General features: G+C 47.8%; 1 protein-coding gene across 2 annotated transcripts in view; it reads right to left on the bottom strand.

Annotated features, from left to right (window-relative positions):
- gnal2 (guanine nucleotide binding protein (G protein), alpha activating activity polypeptide, olfactory type 2) overlaps positions 1–22234 on the bottom strand; it is a 48426-nt gene that overhangs the window by 16268 nt on the left and 9924 nt on the right. For both annotated transcript variants that reach the window (XM_079751467.1, XM_079751468.1), the window contains exon 5: positions 17225–17322. In XM_079751467.1, coding sequence (XP_079607593.1) covers positions 17225–17322 — 98 coding nt within the window. The remainder of the gene's footprint in view (positions 1–17224; positions 17323–22234) is intronic.

Raw genomic sequence — 22234 nt, 5'->3', positions numbered from 1 at the left:
ACATCGGCCTCACGGTTACTTCCGATGCAAACCACCCCCATCCGAGCACACTTGTGTGCATTACGCTCACCAGGATACTTTCATTCATGGGACTTGCTTCCAGGGGGACCGGGGTCAATGGCTGACATACTGATAACAGACGCATACCACTGCATGCAGAGTCAGCCAGAAGTGTAACACACGCCCACTGATGATATGCACCGTACTGCCAGAATGTCCGATGACGGACCATGAGCAAGGTTTGAGGAAGTACAGAGAAGGGTGTATAACCTCCTAATGTTAAAGGCTGAAATGTCACTGTAGAAATTAGACATTCTGCCTGATTACAGTGGCCTGTTCCGTTGGAAGTTTTGTTCTGTGAGGTTTAACGATGTTCCAGGCTCCACACCACATCAGCGTCATGTAGAACCAAGACTTGACATGGGCTGAATTAGGCTCACGGGCTGTAAGGGGGGGGGGAGACGCATGGCATTGGGAGGGGGGGCTACGCAAGGGACAATATTTGTCCCCCGCAACGGGACAAACGAGACACTGTGCGAGACACTCAGTCTGGGGCTGAGCTTTCGAGAGCACACACGCGTCCACCAAATGCGTGGTAAAAGGGAGTCGCCTAAGCTTTCACTCCTACGGATGACCGTGGATGACCCACGATGGTCCTGGCTGAGGTCCCTCCCAACCTGTGGGCTGAAAATAAGTATGATGAGGGCCACACACAAAATGCGGACCCCCTGGTGGTGACTCCTAAATCAAGTCACAGGCCAAGACATCCCCAGTACAGGGTACACCGAGTGTAAATTGTAAAACATATATGTGGATTACGATGCCACAAGGGTATTTTAAATAACTAGACAGTGCTGCACGACCATTTCGCTCCTTTAGTCCTCCAAGGAGGAAGTACATTGACTACTAAAAAAACCAAACAAAAGATGGGCTTCTTTGAAACGACGGGCTTCTGCACACAGTACAGTAATCGTTTATTATTCAAATTGAGCACGGACACTCCGAGACATCACCAACGACAAGACTTAGACTCTAGGCTTTAGACTTTATTGTCCCCAAGGGGAAATTCTTAATAAACATAAAGTGTGGCCTGACCCCGACTTGGTGAATGGGACACCAGCAGCAGACACTGCCTTCATAAGAACTTTAAAAGGCCTTCACGGCCTCCCTTACTCTAGGTTGACATGAACACACACATCCCTTCACAGCGAGCGTCATGGAAATCAGCTGGTGCACTATAGCGTGCTGAATGAGCGTCCTTGCCTGCCTTTATGTTTATTGTTTTATCTTTGCCATTCGGACACATGTTCGGGACAACGTGTCAAAGGGGGGAATGATAGCCCTTAGATGAACTAGCCAAAACAACTGCTGATACAGGTATGTAGAGCGCCACCATGCTACCCGTTCCAGAGGATCTGACGCAGGATTCAAGGATCCGTTGGTCGCCTTGTTTTTCCATTGTTGTTGATATGCTAACCAGTGACTACCCCCGAATGTCCCGTAGGTCCAACACTGGTGGGCCCAAGGGCCGAAATAATAGTGCTGGACGAATTTCTCGGCCTGTTAAAGTTTATGTCAACCACAGGATAAGGGAAATTGCTGTAATATGTACAGGTGTATCGTATATTCCCCCACCCCAATGGGTTGAATCGATTATCTCCTGCGTCCCGAGTAGTACCTTGTAATATTAGAAGCTGTACGGTAACTGGGAAGGGTTACCGTACAGTAAGGCTCCACTATGTCTTAGTGGTACCGCCGCAACGATGATGGGAAAATAGAGAACGGCCTTCTAGCCTCATCACAGAGGATCGGAAGATCATGCTTGCCCAGAAAAGAGACACCGTCGCCTACAGATCACACAGAGAAAGATCAGTTTCTTTAACTCCTCACACTTTTTCTGTCCTGATTTATTTAAAGATTTACGTTTTGGGTCTTCAGACTGAATTAAAAAACAAATGTTTGTCCTCTGTGTCATACATGTGTGTGCGTGAGGGGATCTGCCCTGCTTTGAACGCTGTGCATATGAAGCAAGCCCTATACAAGTCTGACCTGATGGGTCAATTAGGTGAACTGTCAGGGGAAACAGGCACAGGCACACACACACACACACACACACACACACAACCACAGGCAAACACACCCACACACAAGCACAAATAGGCACAAACCCACACGCACAAACATACGCACGACCACACGCACAAACATACGCACACCCACACGCACAAACATGCGCACACACACACACACACACACACACACACACAGTGAGGGGAAGTGGAGGTTAGCTGGGCCTGGGGGCCTACAGGGGCCTCTCTTGAGCTGGAGGCCCACGTGGTGTAGGTCACATGTGGCGGAGCCCATCCAACACACACCATGACAAGGTGGAAGAGGAGGGGAGGGGGAGGAAGGGAGGGAGAGGGGGAGAGACGGCAATAGGGAAAGAGATGGGATGAGGGACGGCGAGATGGAAAGTAGAATGTGGTGCTGCTGCTGCTGCTGGTGGTGGTGGTGGTGGTGGTGGTGCTGGTAGTGGTGGTGATGGGGCTAGCAAGGACAGTATAGGCCTTCAGTTTGGGGGGGGGGGGGGAGGGGAAGCCCTTGGAACCCCTGCTTCGGATGCAGAAGCCTTGGCAAAACTTTGCCAGCATTACAAAACCACAGCTTTTCAGGTCAGATTCGTTGAGCACCTCAAAACAAACAGACACAAACAATCAAAAGACAAACATAACCACACAACGGACAAAGAGCAACACACGGGACGGAGCCCGCATCAGGCCTCAGGGGCTTCACAAAGACCGCACACGGCTCCAGTGGGCGCTGTCTGGGGGCAACAACCAATCTGGTGATTTCCAATGGTAACACACGGGTAGCCTTACATCACAAACGCCGACGCCACGCACACCCCAATGCCGTGTTCCAATATCCATACTATCCGCACTCACTATTACTTAGTTTGAGTACGTAGGGCGAAAAGAAGTGTACAGAAAGGACCCGGAATGGTGTGCTCAAAACGGTCAAACCACAGAGATTGGATCGGTGTACATTTTTCGTACTCAACGGCAGCCATCTTAGCTACGTAGCGGAAGAGGGCGGAGCCGGGCTGAGCCAACGTCTGCGCATTTCACACATAGCCTGCATTAATGGATGCATTTTGTAGCTTTTACAGCTTTTTATAGTTGCTAGGCGTAAAGAGTTCACCGTTCAAAGCCGGGATGTTTATTGCGGGGGAGGACCGGCGGCGATCGTAACTTCCGGTCAGAGCACCGCGGAGTATTCGATTCGGAACGACACTGACATCTGAAAATCAGCGCACTTAGTGAGTGCGGATAGTGTACTACGTTCACGTGTACTCGTGGAAGTATGGATATCGGAACACGGCACATGAGTCCGACCGCGGCGGTGTGAAGACGCAAGGATTGGATGCGGGGGGGGGGGGCCAAAAGCAGGAGAAGCACCAGCCACTGGCAGAGACAGGCAACCTTCACACCAATGACAGCGGCCCTAGCCTCATCTGCTCATTTGATAATTGGGTTGACTTTTTACAAATAGTGGGCCATCTTTAATTAGCAGCGGGGGGAGTCCGATCAATAGTTTCCATATTTTCAAACCGCCCGGGCCTGGCATAACAGCCGGGGCAGCACGCTCGCCGTACCGTCCCATTGACTGGCACTGGGGCGCTTTGAAACAGTGGTTCTTTAATGCCAGTGCAATTGGTCCGGCGGCCACGTGCAGAACCGTACTGAGACATGCAGTGCTTGGATGTTCCGAGGAAGGGCACTTGGAAGCACGTAGCGCAAGTGTCCGACTAGCGCGCGTATGCTTATGTCAAGCGTTACTGTTCGCTGACGGGGAGTGCTTCCTGCAGGGTCCCAGTACCCCTGGCTCATGGTTAACCCCCCTCCCCTGAAACTCTTCATGACTTCTCTTTTAATACTTTATAGTCCAACCCAAATTTTTCCGAAGGGTTGATCCATTGAGTGGACAACGAGTATTTTTCCAGATTTACAACCTTGATCGTTCCATTCGCCTCGTTTGGAGAGATGGAAAACCCTGAAAGACATCTCATCACTTCCCCTCAATAGTTAAGTCTTCATTCGTAGATTGAAGTCTTCTACAATCCATGACATCCCAAGGCCTGACAATTTTTCTAATCTCACTGGGGGGGCGAGACAAATTACGAACCAACCAATCCACATTGTCCGACAGATCACACAACTGAGGTCGACCTCATTCATACGTTTCCACGAAGACAAAACTCCCCCCCCCCAACTGGACGGTAACGATGCCCCATCGCAGCTTCAACGACGGTACAGTGTCATGGACGACAATAACAACGACTGTCCACACCCCATCGAGTCCAAAGGGGGGAGGGCGATAAACACCAGGAACAACAGAAACAAGTCCCAGAGTCAACGTGTCACCTGGTGGAAACATCTGAGCCTAAGGTTCAGCTCCCCGGGCCCAGACACAGAACAATGTGCAGACATGGAGGTGGACCTGGAGAACCAAACGCATCCATCAGGCAGCCCACTGGGCACTTCCTACAGCGAGAGAGAGGGAGCGAGAGGGAGAGGGAGAGAGAGGGAGAGAGAGGGAGAGAGAGAGGGAGAGGAAGAGAGAGAGATAGACATGGAGAGAGAGAGAGAGATAGAGAGAGAGAGAGAGTGAGAGAGAGATAGACATGGAGAGAGAGCGAGAGAGACAAAGACAAAGAGAGAGAGATAGAGACAGAGAGAGTAAGAGAGTGAGAGTGAGAGAGAGAGAGACAAAGACAAAGAGGGAGAGAGATAGAGACAGAGAGAGTATGAGAGAGATAGAGAGAGACACACACACACACACACAGACAGAGAGAGAGTAAGAGAGCGAGAGCGAGAGCGAGAGCGAGAGCGAGAGAGAGAGAGAGAGAGAGGAGCGGAGACACTCCTGAAAGTCAGACCGAATCCAGTGTAAACAAAAAAAGGGGTCTGCTTCATTTCAAGTCCCGCCAATTCCCCCCCCCCCCCCGGGGCTGCATCAAGTCACGGTTCTGAAGGGCGTTGTATAAAAAGGTTCAAATACATCGTGATGCCCCCCCACCGACTCTGTTCAGTGTCCGCACGGACCGCTACACGACATGGTCCCAAAATAGTCCCCGGGCGGCCTGTCCCACTTTCAGCCTGGGGGGCTCGGTTGAGGTTGGAACATGGGGAGGGGGTAGGGTAGGGGGACTATAAAACAAAACACGCGCTCCCCGTCACAATTCTCTGAATGGAAAGTGACTTGAATGGAAGGTTGGATAACATTTAAACACGTCCAGCCAAGTCTCCTATCAAAGCACCTTCTGTCAGCGCCGACTCCGCTTGTGCACGGCTAAAAATAGCAAAACCCGAGCGTCAATGGACAACAGTCCAAACCCCATCGAATGAGGGGGTGTTTTTGTTTGCGTTTTTGTCTTTGGGTCCGACGCACACGGGCTGCAGCCCCGACGGCAGGGAGAGACCCGCTCCGGAACTGAGCGCAAGCTTCCGCTTCCGGTTCGGTTTTCCCTATTTTCCATAATCAAAAGTCAATAGCCAATATCCAGCGAGAGGCAGGGAGGCCCGGCTAGCTGTAGCCGGTTGCATAACCGCGGACGGAGCAGCACACGCAGACATGAAACGGCAAGATGGAGACCAGAAATGCATTTCTATCCATCCGCACACACACAGGGGGGGGGACCCAAAGACATTCCTCTTTTATTTATTTCCCTGCGATTCATATTAATGGACACCATAAGATGGATGCATCGCACGTTCAGCTTATCAAAGGGGCCTGGGATGAGAGGGGAAATACTGGCGGGTTGGTCGGGCCTGCTGGTGCTGAAGTAGCCTGTGTGTGTGTGTGTGTGTGTGTGTGTGTGTGCATGTGTGTGTAGTTTGCAGACTGGCCTCCGGGTGGCATCCCTTCGCTCCCACTACAGACAGCCTCGCTGTTCCACACTGACCCTGCCTGCTTTTAGCAGCTGGGTTCCCATAGCAACCCCAGCTGGTCGATACCACTCCTCTATATCTCTCTCTCTCTCTCTCTCTCTCTCTCTCTCTCTCTCTCTCTCTCTCTCTCTCTCTCTCTCTCTCTCTCTCTCTCTCTCTCTCTCTCTCTCTCTCTCTCTCTCTCTCTCTCTCTCTCTCTCTCTCTCTCTCTCTCTCTCTCTCTCTCTCTCTCTCTCGCTCTCTCTCTCTGGCTTGCTTTCGCTCTCATTCTCCCGTCTGCCCCCCCCCCTTCTCGTCTCCTCTGAAGGTAGGCCATACTTGTAGCCTGCCATCACAAGACTCATATACAGACAGCTCGAGCATCCTGTGTGCATGTGTGCGTGCGCGCCATAGCCACAGTCTGACTACCACTTCTCTGTGCATGTGTGTGCGCGTGTGTGTGACAGTCACAGTCTGACTACCATTATCTGTGCGTGTGCGCGCGTGACAGCTAAGCCACAGTCTACATACCGCTTTCCATGCATGTGCATGTGCGTGTGTGCTTGTGTGTGTGTGTGTGTGTGTGTGCGGCTCTGCGAGGCCCTCATAACGATGGAACGAACACAAGAGTTTTTTCAAACGCAGCAGTAGACTAGGGGGAAAACGCAGCGTAAACTGTGAGAAACCGTCCGCACGTGGTTCCGAGAGTTAGGGGCCTGAGCCACGGGGCCAAGGCTGAGGAGGATGCGAGGCTTCACAGTCAATAGGCCCCTCTGTTGATGTTCCCTGGTCCACGGTGAGACACGACGCGAGAGCGCGAATGACTCCTTCATGACCACCACCGTGAGCACACAGCGATGCCCATGTTGTGATCGCTGGTTAGCAACAAAAAAAAAAAAAAGCTCAATGGAATAAAAGTGAATTCAGATGGCGATCCGTTCACGATACCGGCTCTTTAAACGGGCCCCTATTTCACCACCGGGTGTGCGTGTGATTAGCCATTACAGGCCGGTTTGTGTCGGCCCTGCCCTGTGCACTGTGGGAGTGTCCACCTAGATACATGCTGGATGGGTCAATCTGCCATTCCTACCAGTGGACTTTAGCAACTTATCTGTCGGTCATAGTATGTAGGTTGACACTCCCAGGGTTGGGTTTAGTTACAGAGGGACAGGGCAGGGCTGATGTTTATAAGGCTGGTAATGGCTCATCACACTCACACCTGGTAGTAAAATAAGAGGCCTTTTAAAGTATCGGCGTCAAAGCCTCCGTTTGTGTGAATAAACTGAAATGAGCGCTTCAATCTATTTACATCTTCATCTGACGGTTTAAGGACACATTGTCATCCAACGCATTTTACAGTAATAGAAATACAGGTCACTATGGATTGAGTAACAGTGTGAGGGACTTTCTCAATGCTACCTATTCACCGAGGTGCTGGTTGAATCTATAATTTTTCAACTGGGTCACACGCCCCATCTTACTCATGCTGACACAGCTTTGCTATATTTGCAATTGCCTCAATATCTCTAAACAAAAAATTTGCTCATTCTCAAATATCTTTGCTATATGGATGTTGATGAACCTTTGAAAACACCATTGATTTTTCTTGATTAGATCAGTCAACTAGATCTGCACAGACATTACATTTACATTGATTTCACAAGGAAGCCTTTCTGTTGTTCACTCTTTTATAAATGTGGTAGTTCATCATACACTAAGGCAGACAAACAGGAAGCATTACTGTAGTATTCTACCCCTCCATAGAAAATTGTGTGAGAACTGAATTTGTTCACTTAAGAAATAAAAAAGAAAATGCCTTGCTCATGGTATGGAGACAAACAATCCACTTTAAGTGCAACATAATAAGAATATGCTATGAGTTTCCCTGTGTGTGTGTGTGTGTGTGTGTGTGTGTGTGTGTGTGTGTGTGTGTGTGTGTGTGTGTGTGTGTGTGTGTGTGTGTGTGTGTGTGTGTGTGTGTGTGTGTCTGTTGACACACACACTGAATTACCAAATTAGGTTTATTTACTCAACGCAGATTCTCATATTTCACAAGTCTCACAGCTATTTAGCTAATTATATTAGACGGTACCATGAGCCAGAGACGGAGGGACCATCGTAAGAAAGAAAGACGTCTGGAAAACAGCTTGGGTTAAAACCGAAAGGCACCTAACTTAAAGTCAAATGTTTACTTTATTTAGCCTGCTAGTCACCGCCAGTAAAACTGCCATGATGAAACACCCAACAGCGCAAACTGTCTCGGTAAACAAACCACAATGAGGGCAAAATATAAAAGTTTCTAAAATTAGCCTCAAACGACCCCTCACCCCCAACCCCCAACCACATTCCAAAGGAGGTGAAAGTTGAGTCTTGTTTGACCAGTGGAGGTGGAGCGGTGTAACCTTTGCCCTGGGTGTGACTGGACACGGCCCCTAGCTAGCCTTAACAATTAGCCACAGCCAAAGGGAGAGCTAGTCTCAACCGCCAAGCAGGGCTTTCACTTCCACCTGATACTGACAAATGCTAACATTAATGCTAGCACATAATGGTGATGAATTTATTATTTATTTTTTTTAAGGGATTTGTCTGTGTCTGCGTGGGTATTATTTTCCGATAGGCCTGAACCTGGCAGCGGCAGGGAAGGAAGTTTGGAGCCGGGCTGCCCCTTCTCGCGATCACTCAGCAAAATGTCTCCTCTCGCGTGGTTCTACTCCTCCTTTCATGTATTCAGTTTCCTCACACTTTCGCTAGCTAAGGATGGCACTGGAGGCACACAGCAGAGTGTGTGTGTGTGCGTGCGTGCGTGTGTGTGTGCTGGCTGGTTCAGGGAGGAGATAGGGGCGGAGAGTGGCAAGAGAATAGCATCGAGTCAGGATGCATAACACCCAACACGGGTTCACCTCGTCTACGCACTTTCATGTCAGCCACCGTTAAGACCAGGGAGAGGTGTGTCTGTGTGGATGGGCACAGCCTGCTGCACGCACACACACACACACACACACACACGCGCGCGCGCACACGTATATAGACGCAAAACCAACAAAGAGGCGTTTTGTGTCTCACCTTCTGCTACTGACCTTCCTTTGTTTACAGCGCATTGCCGGGATACTCCCTTTGATTCTGCTGCGCACACGTGACCCAGCGCCAGTTTCTGCTCTGCAGTGCTTCTGCTTCTAAAAATAGCCTCAGCTTGCCCTGGCTCCACAGCTAGTTTACATAAGCTCTAAGGCGGGTGGTGGTGGTGGTGGTGGTGGTAGGGTGGGGGGTTGCAAGGCAGGAGGAGGGGTTGGTTTGGTAGGGTGTGGGGGGGGGGGGGGGCTTGGTGGGAGAAAGAAGGCGCAATAGAGGGAGAGGGGCAGACAGAGACAGAGAGAGGGAGAGAAAGGGAGGGTAGGGAGAGGAAGGTAGAGGGGGAGGGAGGGTGGAGGGGAGAATGATCTAGAGAGCCACCGTGCCACAGTCTCTGAGCAGGGAACCTGCAGCGTTACTGCTGTCCCCTCTACTCTCTGCTCGTCCAGACGCCATCCTGTGTGTGCGTGCATATATATAAAAATATCAGAGAGAGAGAGAGAGAGAGAGAGACTGTGTGTTTAAAGGGGAAAGAGAGCATGTGTTTGGGAGAGAGGGCAGGACGAGATGGATAGAGATGTTTGAGAGAGAAATAGAGAAACATGTGTGTGTGAGTGTGTGTGTGTGTGTGTGTGTGTGTGTGTGTGTGTGTGTGTGTGTGAGCGAGAGAGAGCGTGTGTGCTCTGTACATGGTCACAGGCGCGCAGATCACCGCCATTCACTGAACTTATCCTCCAGTCTGTGTCTCTGACTTAAAATTGACACACATCTTGAAGCCTAAATTTAGCCTACTCAAAGCTACAATTCTCCCACTTTTAGAAAAACCTCAAATACAGCCTCCTTTCAAATCCTCTTTTTCTTTTTTGTGTCAATGTGGCGAAGCGAGACAAGCTAATAGCTAGCTATCCAGCTACAACCCTTCAACTGTTAGATTGCTTGGCTAAAAACACATCACAATAAGGGGAATGAAAGTTTGATGTTATTTTTTCTTTATATAAAGTCACAAATGTCTTTATTAAATCAAAACGTCTGCCCTTGTAGACCTGTCCTTTATTTTTTCGTGTTTGTTTATTTTTATTTTGACTTTGAGGCCACCGGGTTCAGGTCGTCATAGCTTTACTCTGTCCCCCTGAAACATCATAAAAACACTGCAGCACTGAAGCCAACCTTGTGACATGTAGCATGCTAGGCCGCGCGGCTCCCAGTCATTCACAAACGCCTCGTCAAGAGTGCAGAACTTGAGAAGAACACAACAACCAAGATGGAGGCCGAAGCTTCAAGCTTTCTTTATTGTCAGTTGGGAGTTGTTCCTTCCTTCTTCTGCATTGGAAATGTTCTCAATCCACAGTCAAGAAATTCATGTTTGAATGTTTAGAAGATTTCTTTAAATGCTGCAATGTTCTGTGATGGGCTGTTAAGATAAGTTAAATTCTGTTTGCGTGTGCCATCCTTGAATATTAGGGCATATTGTTCCAATTAAAGACACCCAATGGCTTTTCTGGGAATATTCTCTGCTGAGAAAAAAAAGGGCCTAATAGCAGAATCTAAATGCGTTCTGCAACATCCTCTGTGCTTTATCTTTCTGAACTCAAGAGCAAGAGAGCAAAGATTGGGACCATGAAAAGATATACACTATGGAGAGCTATAAAGAGGGCCGGAGGAAGAGAGGCATAGGGGTGGTCTTTAGTCACATAGGGAGGAGGAGGAGGAGGAGGGGGGTGTCGAAAACAAGTCCCGAGAACCAGTGAGTGGGGCGTGCTTCTAACTTGCATGGTGGCTATCTCGGGTGCTGCAGTCGAACCCAAAAAGGATATTCCCCATAGAAAACACAAGCCTCTAAAAGTACCGTACTGCTATTGAGCACTCAGCTGCTCTTTATGTTTCAGCTAGCTTCCACTTGATTCCAATGTTTTATTTTTGGATGTATAATAAAGATTACAATGCATATCACACAATGAGTCTTGCATTTACACTCCTTAACCAGCTCAGACGATTATACAGATTGTGTTGTCCCTTAATGATGAAATGTAAACGAAAGGTACTGATAAGGGGCACAGTCTCCAGTCGTTTTCGGGGTGAAAGGGTAGATATCATTGTATTAGGCATTGTTCCGTCCACACGCCCACATATCTTAACGTGCAATTTGAATGTGCAATTTAGCCCTTCAAAGATAGTGTGTCACACTTTATTTTACAGGACGCTACTTAGTCATAAGTTGCCAACTACTTGACCAGCAACGGTGGCAAACGTGGATTGTATTGAAAGCCTGCCTGCATAAAACCGGATGCTAGGGCGGGACATAGCTTCTCGAAAAAGGTGAGGGTTCGCCAAATGACAGTAAGCTTTCTAGCCTTGATATTTGACTTGTTAAAAAAACAAAGCTAGCTGTGAATCACCGTGCCATGAGTTACTGACAATAGAGCAATGCAATGGAGGAAACACTTAAACGCCATTCCAGGCATGTGTCATAACTACCTAATACAGCCTTATACCAGCAGTAAACAATGGGACATTTTTGGACATAAATATATGAAGAATACCTACGTTGAACAATTAAATTATTTTCTTTGGCCTATATTGTGATATAGAAGTATTTCCATTGTAGCCAACCCAGTTTGGACATAACAGAGCAAGATTTTCATTTTGTGGGAACTTTAATGTATATATTAGCCAAATGTTAGCTTTCTTGTTGTAAATTATGCCATCATTGTTGCAGTAATACATAGTGTTTAATGGGATATTGCTTAAAAAATAATATTAATTACATTTTTTACATAACACAAATAAAGAATTTATACATAACCATCAAACAAAACATATGCTGATACCAATACCAATACTAAAGCCAACGCTCATACTAAAGCTAAAGTTAATAATGCAAACTCACAAACATGGTGATGTGGATAAACTCTGTGCAACATAGCAACATGCACACTCACACCAAGAAATGTGCATACAAGTAGATGCACACACAAACACATGCATGCAAACACACCCACACACATCCACAACCAAACACTCACACCAACCCGCCAACCCACCACCCCACCAACACACACACACACACACACACACACACACACACACACACACACTTTCATAGTGCCTCCTTTGAATATTCCACAGTCAGCTGGCAGCAGGTCATCTGATTTCCGCAAGTGACACAAAGGTTTTTGTTAATCTAGACCAAACAAAAAAGTCTATTAAGGTTTGACACTGCTTAATATGCAACTAGGCTCTGAAGCCGCACACATGAATAACCATCCCGAGCCCGTTTCTGTTGCACACACTTACTATCCTCCTCCGGGTTGGACCATTTAGGCCTGTACTTGCAGCATACGTTCATTTGTGATCACCGCGTATTAAAACCAACCAACGGACAACCCTCTAACATTTGGACATGTCGACTCAAACGGCAGCCGGGCTGGAAGGGAACATGTTTGTGTACGGTGGAAGGGCGGCCTTCAAACAGGACTTCGCTATCTTCCCCTGGCTTACAGTATGTATGGGCATGAGCTGGAGCTAACACACAAACTAAACGGCGACAGGAAAAAAAAAAAACAGCAACAGTGACACACAGCCGATGTATAAATATCGTGCTCCCAGGCTCTTCTGAGAACACAAGAGGCTCCTTACTGAGGAGGGCCAGTGTTTGCGAAGCGTAGCCCCTCTGTTTCCCTCGGCCCTTCAGGGGCACAGGCCTGCTGACAATGCCCGTCATTCTCTCAGCATTATTCCCCAAGATGACTGTGTCAGTGGCCCCCGGCCTGGTGACTGGGTCCCCTGACCACCGCTGCACCCCAGCCCCATCTCTCCATCTCCCCATCCTGGGTCCACGGCTGTCCCAGGCCCAGCTGTCTCTCTGACCCCTGGCCCCAACTCAGAAACCCTCACTAGAGGAGCCCGGTCCGGGTCCCAGCCGAAGCCCTTTCCACAGGGCCTCGCCGGAGCTACAGCTCTCTGCAGATCCAGCAAGGCCACAAAAAGACCCTGATGACCGGCCTCCACCCTCCGCCCCAACCTTAAACCAGGGCGGGTCAACCTGATGGGCTGCCGACCCTAGAAATGTGTCACCAATGCAATCCAAACCCAAAGCTTTGACCCAAAGCTTGGGTCCCCTGAATCGGCACCTTTCCATGCTTGATCGGTCCATCTCCAAATTAACATCATAAGCTCTGAAGCTCACACACCGACCCAGGCTAGCTCAACACAGCCTGGCTCTCTGTCTGCTTCCATACTATCTACAACTCCCCCTGGATCTGCAGACCAGTTCAGGAGGAGCTCACAGCCATCACAAATGCCATTTAACACAGTGTCATTAGAGTTAAGGTCAAATAACTAAATAACAGTGTCCAATTAAGGTATTTATGACATTCATGCAACTCTCATGCCTAAATGCTAAAAACATAAACATCAACACTTCTATATCGGTAGTTTATGAAATACACATTGACATGCTAAGAAATCGAGGAGAACCCATAGTTTAAAGACTACCTATGGGAGGGAGAACAAAGACTTTGCTGTTATAGGGCAGGGGACTCAAATCAATGGGTTGCAGCCAAAAATAGCCCCCAACCTAAAAATCAACGAATCAATCAATCAATCAATCAATCAATTGGCAAGCAGACACATATCTATGGTCTTAAAAACACATAAATGTGTGATGCAGAGGGGGGAAGATAGAGAGGGATAGAGGAGGGGAGGGGATCAATGGGTGACAGGATTCCAAAGCATCAATATGGACACGCTCTTTGGCATAACAAGTGCTCGTCACATCGTCCCATCGTCACATAGCATGCCACGCTCTGTCCTATAGAGCCGGTCAGCATCAGAGCTGCTGGAAAAAAATACTAAATAAATGAGGGCAACAGAGGCCCGTGAAGGACAACGGAGGATTATAATTTGGATTACGGAATAAACCTTTAAATGAACATAAAATGTTGTCTTCTTGACGTGTGTGTATGTTACACAGAGGTATGGTAAAATGCGTAAAAACAGTAGCAATAAATGATTTCTTTGAGGATCTAGGTTGGTAGATTTTGTGTTCAAGTATGCAATGCTTTTTTTGTAACACAGTATTGCACAGCAGTGGTTACTGTATGATAATACTGTATCTTATTTTATGGGTTTCTATGCCCATTTCCTTGGTGACAGCATTGAAATACTGCACTCTATTAAATAGTTTCACAATGCATATGTTTTGAATGAATCATAACTCCAAAGCTATAGTTCTGTTTCAAAGTTTAAGGCTAGTCTCTATTCATAACTAATTTGCAGTCGTGTGGTCCCACAAAGGGCCCATTTAAGAATAAAACATATGAGCGGATGTCAACTGCCAAAAAGTTATTAAATAAAACGTTAAAATCTTTGACCAGTATTAAAAACCCAGGAACATTTCACAGTATCATGAGGGTGTTATATTAGGGCTATGAAGGAGAATGGGTTGATATAGCCCTCTCCTACACCTCTCAGGAGTTCACATGGAGGTGAAGGCCAAGACAGGAAGCCAAAGAGTGGACATGCTGTCTGACAAACCCCAGTCCACACTCCACACACATGTGCATGACAGAGACAAAAAAAGGTTTTACTGATAAAGACAACCGCAATAAGCATTTTCACACACATGTAGCCTAGATACCGTTTTGTCTTATCGTATGGTTCGAAAGAAGGGGTTACTATTGAGGTATTGAGATCCAAAATAAAGTATTAATGAATTCTATTGGTATTATTTATTTTCAGGGTGATGACGCCCATAGCTCTATTGCTAAATTGCAGCCTGTGCTAATTTTTAAACTGAGAGGGGAACTACTACTGAAATCTCCTCTTTGTTTTGAGGTTCAATATGTAACTTTACACGCATGGACAATCCTTAAAGTGAAAAACCTGCTTGTCAAAGTAACGGCACATGCCAAACTCAAAACAATACTTCTATGACTCAATTGCAGGCTAAATAGGAAGAACATTGGCTCATATGCACTCATGTTCGCACAGATGCAGGCTCTCACACACACACACACACACACACACACACACACACACACACACACACACACACACACACACACACACACACACACACACACACACACACACACACACACACACACACACACACACACACACAGGCGGGGACGAGGCAGAAAAAGGGCCAAACCACAGGCCCTAGTCTGTATCAGTGCTACCTTACAGCCTCATGTGACTCTCTGGCTATCACCTGACTCTCCGTCTCTGTCTTCCTTCATCTCTCTTTCTCTCTCGCTCTCTCTCTGTCCCCCCCCCCCCCCCCCCCATCTCTATATCTCTCACTCTTCCCCCGCTCCCTCTCTCTCTCGCCTGTTTTCGGCATACACTGGCTTTTGCCTGGTGTCAATCGAGAAAGGACCGGCAAAACGCTCACACACAGACACACACACACACACACACACACACACACACACACACTACAATCCCCCCCCTCCCAATGGGTGTTGAAATGTATGTCCAGAGGGTATTCAGGGAAATCGTAAAGGAGACAGTTTGTCTGCCATATAGCTCATGGCCCCCCCCCCCCCCCCCCCGACACCAACCACATAACTTGACAACAGGACGACACGCTGCACACAGATACGGTGTAACTTTGACCGAACCCAGAGATAAAGCAGGGCAACCTTTGAGATGAGAGGGGAGGCTAGAGACGGGGGGGGCTGCGGATGAGGCCAACAACTCGCCCCTCTCTCGCCCCTCGTATGTTTACATCTGAATCCAGAGGGTGAGCTCGGCAGGAACCAGAACAGGTAGAGGGGGGAAGCTCACTTTGCATATCCAAATGTCCTTTTTTCTTGGCACATGCCACAGGCGGATAACCGCCGACCCCCCCCCCCGCAGCCGCTGCCGGTGTGCAACCGGTCGGGCCCCGGGTCAGGGGCCCCTCTCGTCTGGGGAAAAGTACTGCGACACAGGAGTCCCTCACGGACAAGCGGGCGTTACGTGTCGCGTCCTGGAAGACGTGGCACTCACTGGGAGAGTGGGGGCCAACCTTTGACAGGTGACAGCAGCCACAGGTCAGGGTTAGGTGAAGAGCCCAAGGGCCTCAGGGGCCCCTGAGGCTCAGGGGCCTCCCCCCCAAAAACCCTACTACAATGGTGACAAATGGTGGCATCAAAATAAAGACACGTATGGTGTGGTGCGTTTCCAGAAAACCAGCCGCCAGCCCATTTTACACGTTGGAATACTCCCACGATGAAATGTCGACGTCTGCAACTGTTAAAACAGTAATCCAGAACTACAGACTTTATAATAGTAACAGTAAAAGTATTGCAATATTAATCATAACTCTACTAAGCTGCGATGGTATTGATTGATAAACATGGTTTTCAGTCCCTCACTGGGCATGAGATAGATTCTTCTGTTGTGACCAGAAAGGGGTCCATCTTAGCTACAAAGGCACCAAACATGATCTACTGTATACCGGCAAACATACAACCCACCCGTTCCAGTTAACCATGACAAATTGTTACATTTCCAACGATTATGAGTAAAACGGCTGCTAAGGTTTTACTTCAACAGACAATGTAGACTCAGCCCGATAAGTAATTATAGACAATAATACTGTCATTGCCAATAAAAATGTAATGAATCATTCCATTGTTTGTGAATTACAAAGTGCTTTCGGAACTACCATCACAAATGGGCTGCCAGCACTACCATTACAAGAAACGACTTGTACAGGATAAATCCCCCCAAACCTGTGATGGACAACATTACCTGTAAGTTAATAAAATTCTGGAGAATCATCATAAATACAATTGGCCTGCCTCTTAGGTTGGCGGTCATGTGTGCATATGTTCATGCATTGGCGTGTGCTCGATTTCCAAAAATGCTAATTCAACAAGTGCTTGGCATGCCCCAGCCATTGTAAACACATGCCTCCTGTAGTCATACTTGACATGACATTCGCACATACTGTGCAGCGCTCTCTCAAACCACAAACAAAGGGGAAGAGGACAAACCCAGCAGCAGAACGTGCCACTCGCCCCGCAAGCTGCGAAACCGAAATCAACAATTCTATCGGCTTCACACCGATTCCCAGTTGCGACAGTTACCGACGATTACAAAACTCGGTGGACGCATTGTCAAGAATCTTATTGTCCACCTGGAAGCACACAATAGGCTAGATAAAGGAAACACACACATACGCGCAGGCACGCACGTAGAGGCGCACACAAAATAAAAGCGTGTGAACTCACTATTGTGCGCAGTCAATGAGCTGGTATTCGTTGGACCTCTCGAAGCACGCTTTTACTCCCTCGTCGTCCCACAGTTTCTTCGCATGGTCAAAGAACTCCTGTTGTGGAAACAGAAGGGGTGTTAATAAAGATAGCATGTCACAGAAATATACAGAGATTAATAACACACACAGTGCAATGCGGATGAGGGAAAGGGGAAAGGAATGGGGGGGTGGGTAGAGTCCAACATACGTGGAGGCCACCTTTCCAGCTGAATACAACCAACGACCGACTTGTTGGTCAAAATTCATAGTTTACGTGTTGGTCACCATAACTGCTGTACAGCACCCCTGTGTTTGTAATGCATAATGTATACCCACATGTATGATGGTTCTGACACATAAGCAGCCCTGATTGTATGGGAAAAACCCAAGCAGTAGCTGCCTATACAGGAGGAACAAAGAGCAGTTTTGTTTCGTGAAAGTTAATTTAGCCAGATCATCATTTTGAAGGGGCATGAGGGCATCATAGACATAATACGAATCAGTATTGATGACTCACTTTGCCAATGATCTGAAATACAAATATCATGTAAGAAAAATCTGCCGCTTCATACTGAATGATATGCTGTGTTACGCATACTAAGACATACACTATGCTAATAATTCTACATTTTATTTGAATTAGGAATATGTCAGATAGAGGGACATAAAAAAGACATGATAGTCTAAGATTTCCAAGCCAAGTCAAATCTCACATCTCTGCACTTCTGTAAGTGAATGTTAAAACCAAGGCGGCCCATACAAGGGCAAGGAATGAAGAAATATATAGATAGATAGATAGCCACAGGTTCATCAAGTTTAAGTACGATAATATTAAATACAAACGGCCATCTCACTCGCTAGGGCCACATTGAGAAATCAGTGACCACAATATGTTTACCCAGACATTGATCGAGAGGACCTTTCGATTTTTAGAATGTACGATCAATTATTCACACCGTTGACACAATATTATGACAATATGCATATCCTCCTTATGACATCCATATTACACATATTGTAGGCATCCAACAAAACAGAAACACAAACGCACACACACATAAACACACACACACACACACACACACACATACTGTACACACACAGACACACACACACACAGACACACAACCGAAAAGAGTTACTAAACATAGTCTCCCACAGCTCTTCAGCTGACCGCTGGTTCTGGACAATGGTGCGTATTATGGGATGGCACTGCGAGGTGGAGAGAGGGAGAGGGGGGGGCTTCATCTTATCAATGACTTTGAGATATTTCTCAGGATTCTCTGTATGCTTCCCCCCCCCCCGCGAACAAAGATGACTGGTTTTAAATACCTCTCAGGGCCTTCCAGCCTACTGTGCACATGTCCTTTTTAGACCCCCGTCGCCCCTCGGCTCTGAGACTACCACATGACCCGCTGCACTCCCCGAACGCTCCACCGGGGAAGACGGGGCGGGGGGGAAGGCCCCTGAACTGAAGGGAGGGGTTGGTGGGTGGGGGGGGGGGGGGGCGGGGGGGGGGGGGGGGGGGGCGGTGTAGGAGCTGACAAATAATCACATGCTTTGGGAGATCTCCTCGAAAGAGATCCGGTGATTAAGGAGTAAATAAAATATACACAGAGGTACGGCCTTGTTGCTAAATGTATTGCCATTGCTAAATGGGTGTTTCTTTTGCTTCGTTGCGTCGTTTGTGTGTTTCTCGACAAAAACACAGCACCAAGTCGGTTGTCGTTTATTAAAAACTGGTTAACCAGCTGCGGCCTCTAAAGTGAAGAGGAAGCTATAACATGTTATGCCTACAATGGTAATTGTGTTAGCTAGCAGCTACGATACAATCAAACATTTACTTCCTCACGCCAGGATAAGACGGACCATTGATTAATTTTCGACGCGAGATCAAAAATCCCTTTTCCCGTGCCCACAATGGGTGCAATAAGCGAACTTTCTGTAGCAAAGACTACAATAGCAAAAAACTAAAAAAGGGGCCATCATCCTGCCATAACAGTTTGGTCTTGCTGTCACATCCCAACTCGACCACCTCAGCCAATAGCCACAATATTCTACCCCGTCTAACATCCTCTGGCTGGGGTTTGTCTCCAAGCTTTTGGGCCCGGCCCCCACCATCTCCGTTAGACCGCCGGTCAAGGCGAGGGCCCCCCTCGACCAACAAGGGATGGGCCCGACAGTGCTAGCGAAACGTTAATCTTGATGGGGACCAGAGGGCGGGGGACAGAGAGAGAGAACCAGAGTGCGGTTCTCCTCGGGCTCTTTTCCACAGAGGCGTGTGACACTGGGTCTTTGAATAAATGCAGTGTGTGGTGTGCAGTGCCCTACAGAGGAACTGATAACACACACACACACACACACACACACACAAACACAGACAGACAGAGAGAGAGAGAGAGAGAGAGAGAGAGAGACAGATAGAGAGCGAGAGAGAAATTGTCTAAACACAAACATTTAACTCTTTCCCCCCTCTCTTTAATGCGTCCGTACTTTTTCACTGGATTTTTGATGTTCAGAAAAAGTTTTCAAGAAATCTGTAATTTTGGGCTTCCAGTTAATTGTATGTTTATGTCATTAATACCTCCCATTCTTATCCATCAACGACAACTATTCACGAGCACATGCTCCCCTTCATCATTGTTCTAAGTACAGAGTATGGACTATGCTTTAGCCATAACAGCCCCATACTGTTAACATACCTCTACTACCCTCTAACCTTTGAGCGCCGCACACGGTGTCATTTTGTCTTGTTTATTCTAATTTTACAGTACCACTTTCTCTGGCCATACCTTAATTATGTGTTTGCTGTTTTTACGTTTCCTCGGTGGTCACCTAGTACACGTGTAGCTCTCCTGGATGTCCCTTCTCAAGGGTCTCAAGCTTCAACCCGACTTATACTTCAAAAAGTTAGGTGATTGTCCCCCAATGGAATTGTGCTGTCTTTGTCCTGCTCACAAGATTCTTGTGGCCAGTCCATCTAGTGACAGCAGATGGACACCATTTATTTTCCTTGTCGACGAGAGGCTGATCAGTTTCCCTCAAACATCTGTGTTACATGACTGTAAACACCAATTATTGCATGACCAAACATGCTAATAAAAGTTATTTTGGATATCAATATTAGTACCAAAGGAAAGAGTCTAGTTTTCGGGGCATCGTAAACAAACAACATCTAGCCTATCGAACACTATTCATTTGCCTTGCGACCATTCGCTGTCAATTGCAAGATATAGAACATGTGAATAATGTAAAAAAACTGCCAAGACCATGCAGATTAAGTTCCTTAAAAGCCATACTTAACCCACACACAGATTTTCAACGACATAAAATAGTGTGAACAGAATCCTGTGGGCTGCTATGTCACCACCAGACTGATCGTATATGTCCATGGAAGTTCTAAATATCAAAGGAAACATGTACATCTTATCCTTTACATGAAAAAGTCAACAACGATTGTCAAACCAAACCCCAACCAAAGTTTAAATACACATTAAACACTCTATGGCCACTTTATAGACTCCAACCTGTTGAAATGGATGTTAAACAGAATGGGCTAGCTGGTTGATGCTAGCTGGTTGATGCTAGGTGGTCGGTGCTAGGTGGTCGATGCTAGGAGGTCGGTGCTAGGTGGTCTGTGCTAGGTGGTCGGTGCTAGGAGGTCGATGCTAGGTGGTTGTGCTAGGAGGTTGATGCTAGGAGGTTGATGCTAGGTGGTTGATGCTAGGTGGTTGGTGCTAGGTGGTCGGTGCTAGGTGGTCGATGCTAGGTGGTTGATGCTAGGAGGTTGGTGCTAGGTAGTTGATGCTAGGAGGTTGATGCTAGGAGTTTGATGCTAGGAGGTTGATGCTAGGAGTTTGATGCTAGGTAGTTGATGCTAGGAGGTTGGTGCTAGGTAGTTTATGCTAGGTGGCTGTGCCAGGGAGTCGGTGGCAGCAGATTGGTGCTAGCGGTTAGTTTCTAGGTGGTTTTGCTAGGCAGGGATTTCAGGTGGTCGTCGTTGTTGGTGCTAGATGCCAGGTCGTTCCTAGGTGGTGTCACTAGGTGGTGTCACTAGGTGGTCGGTCCTACGTTGTTGGTGCTAGCTCCAAGGTCAGTGGTGCATGGCCAGAGTGGTGGCGCTAGGCGGTTGGTGCTAGGTCCAAGATGGTTGGTGCCTCGGACCTAGACGGTTGTGGTGGGCGGTTGGTCCTAGGTATTGGTGCTACACCTTGGGGGTTGGTGCTAGGTGATGGTGCTAGGTGATGGTGCTAGGTGATGGTGCTACGCGGTTGGGTTAGATGATGGTGCTAGGTGATGGTGCTAGCTGGTTGTGTTAGGTGATGGTGCTAGCTGGTTGTGCTAGGTGATGGTGCTAGGTGATGGTGCTAGGTGATGGTGCTAGGTGATGGTGCTAGGTGGTTGTGCTAGGTGATGGTGCTAGCTGGTTGTGCTAGGTGATGGTGCTAGGTGATGGTGCTAGCTGGTTGTGTTAGGTGGTGGTGCTAGCTGGTTGTGTTAGGTGGTGGTGCTAGGTGATGGTGCTAGGTGATGGTGCTAGGTGATGGCGCTAGCTGGTTGTGCTAGGTGATGGTGCTAGCTGGTTGTGCTAGGTGATGGTGCTAGGTGATGGTGCTAGGTGATGGCGCTAGCTGGTTGTGCTAGGTGATGGCGCTAGCTGGTTGTGTTAGGTGGTGGTGCTAGCTGGTTGTGCTAGGTGATGGTGCTAGCTGGTTGTGCTAGCTGGTTGTGCTAGGTGGTGGTGCTAGGTGATGGTGCTAGGTGATGGTGCTAGGTGGTTGTGCTAGCTGATTGTGCTAGGTGGTTGTGCTAGGTGATGGTGCTAGGTGGTGGTGCTAGGTGGTGGTGCAAGGTGATGGTGCTAGGTGGTGGTGCTAGGTGATGGTGCTAGGTGGTTGTGCTAGGTGATGGTGCTAGGTTATGGTGCTAGGTGGTGGTGCTAGGTGATGGTGCTAGGTGGTTGTGCTAGGTGATGGTGCTAGGCGGT

The sequence above is a fragment of the Pollachius pollachius genome (genome assembly GCF_949987615.1).
Source record: "Pollachius pollachius genome assembly, chromosome: 14".
NCBI classification, from domain to species: domain Eukaryota; kingdom Metazoa; phylum Chordata; class Actinopteri; order Gadiformes; family Gadidae; genus Pollachius; species Pollachius pollachius.
This window is presented reverse-complemented; position numbering and strand designations above follow the sequence as displayed.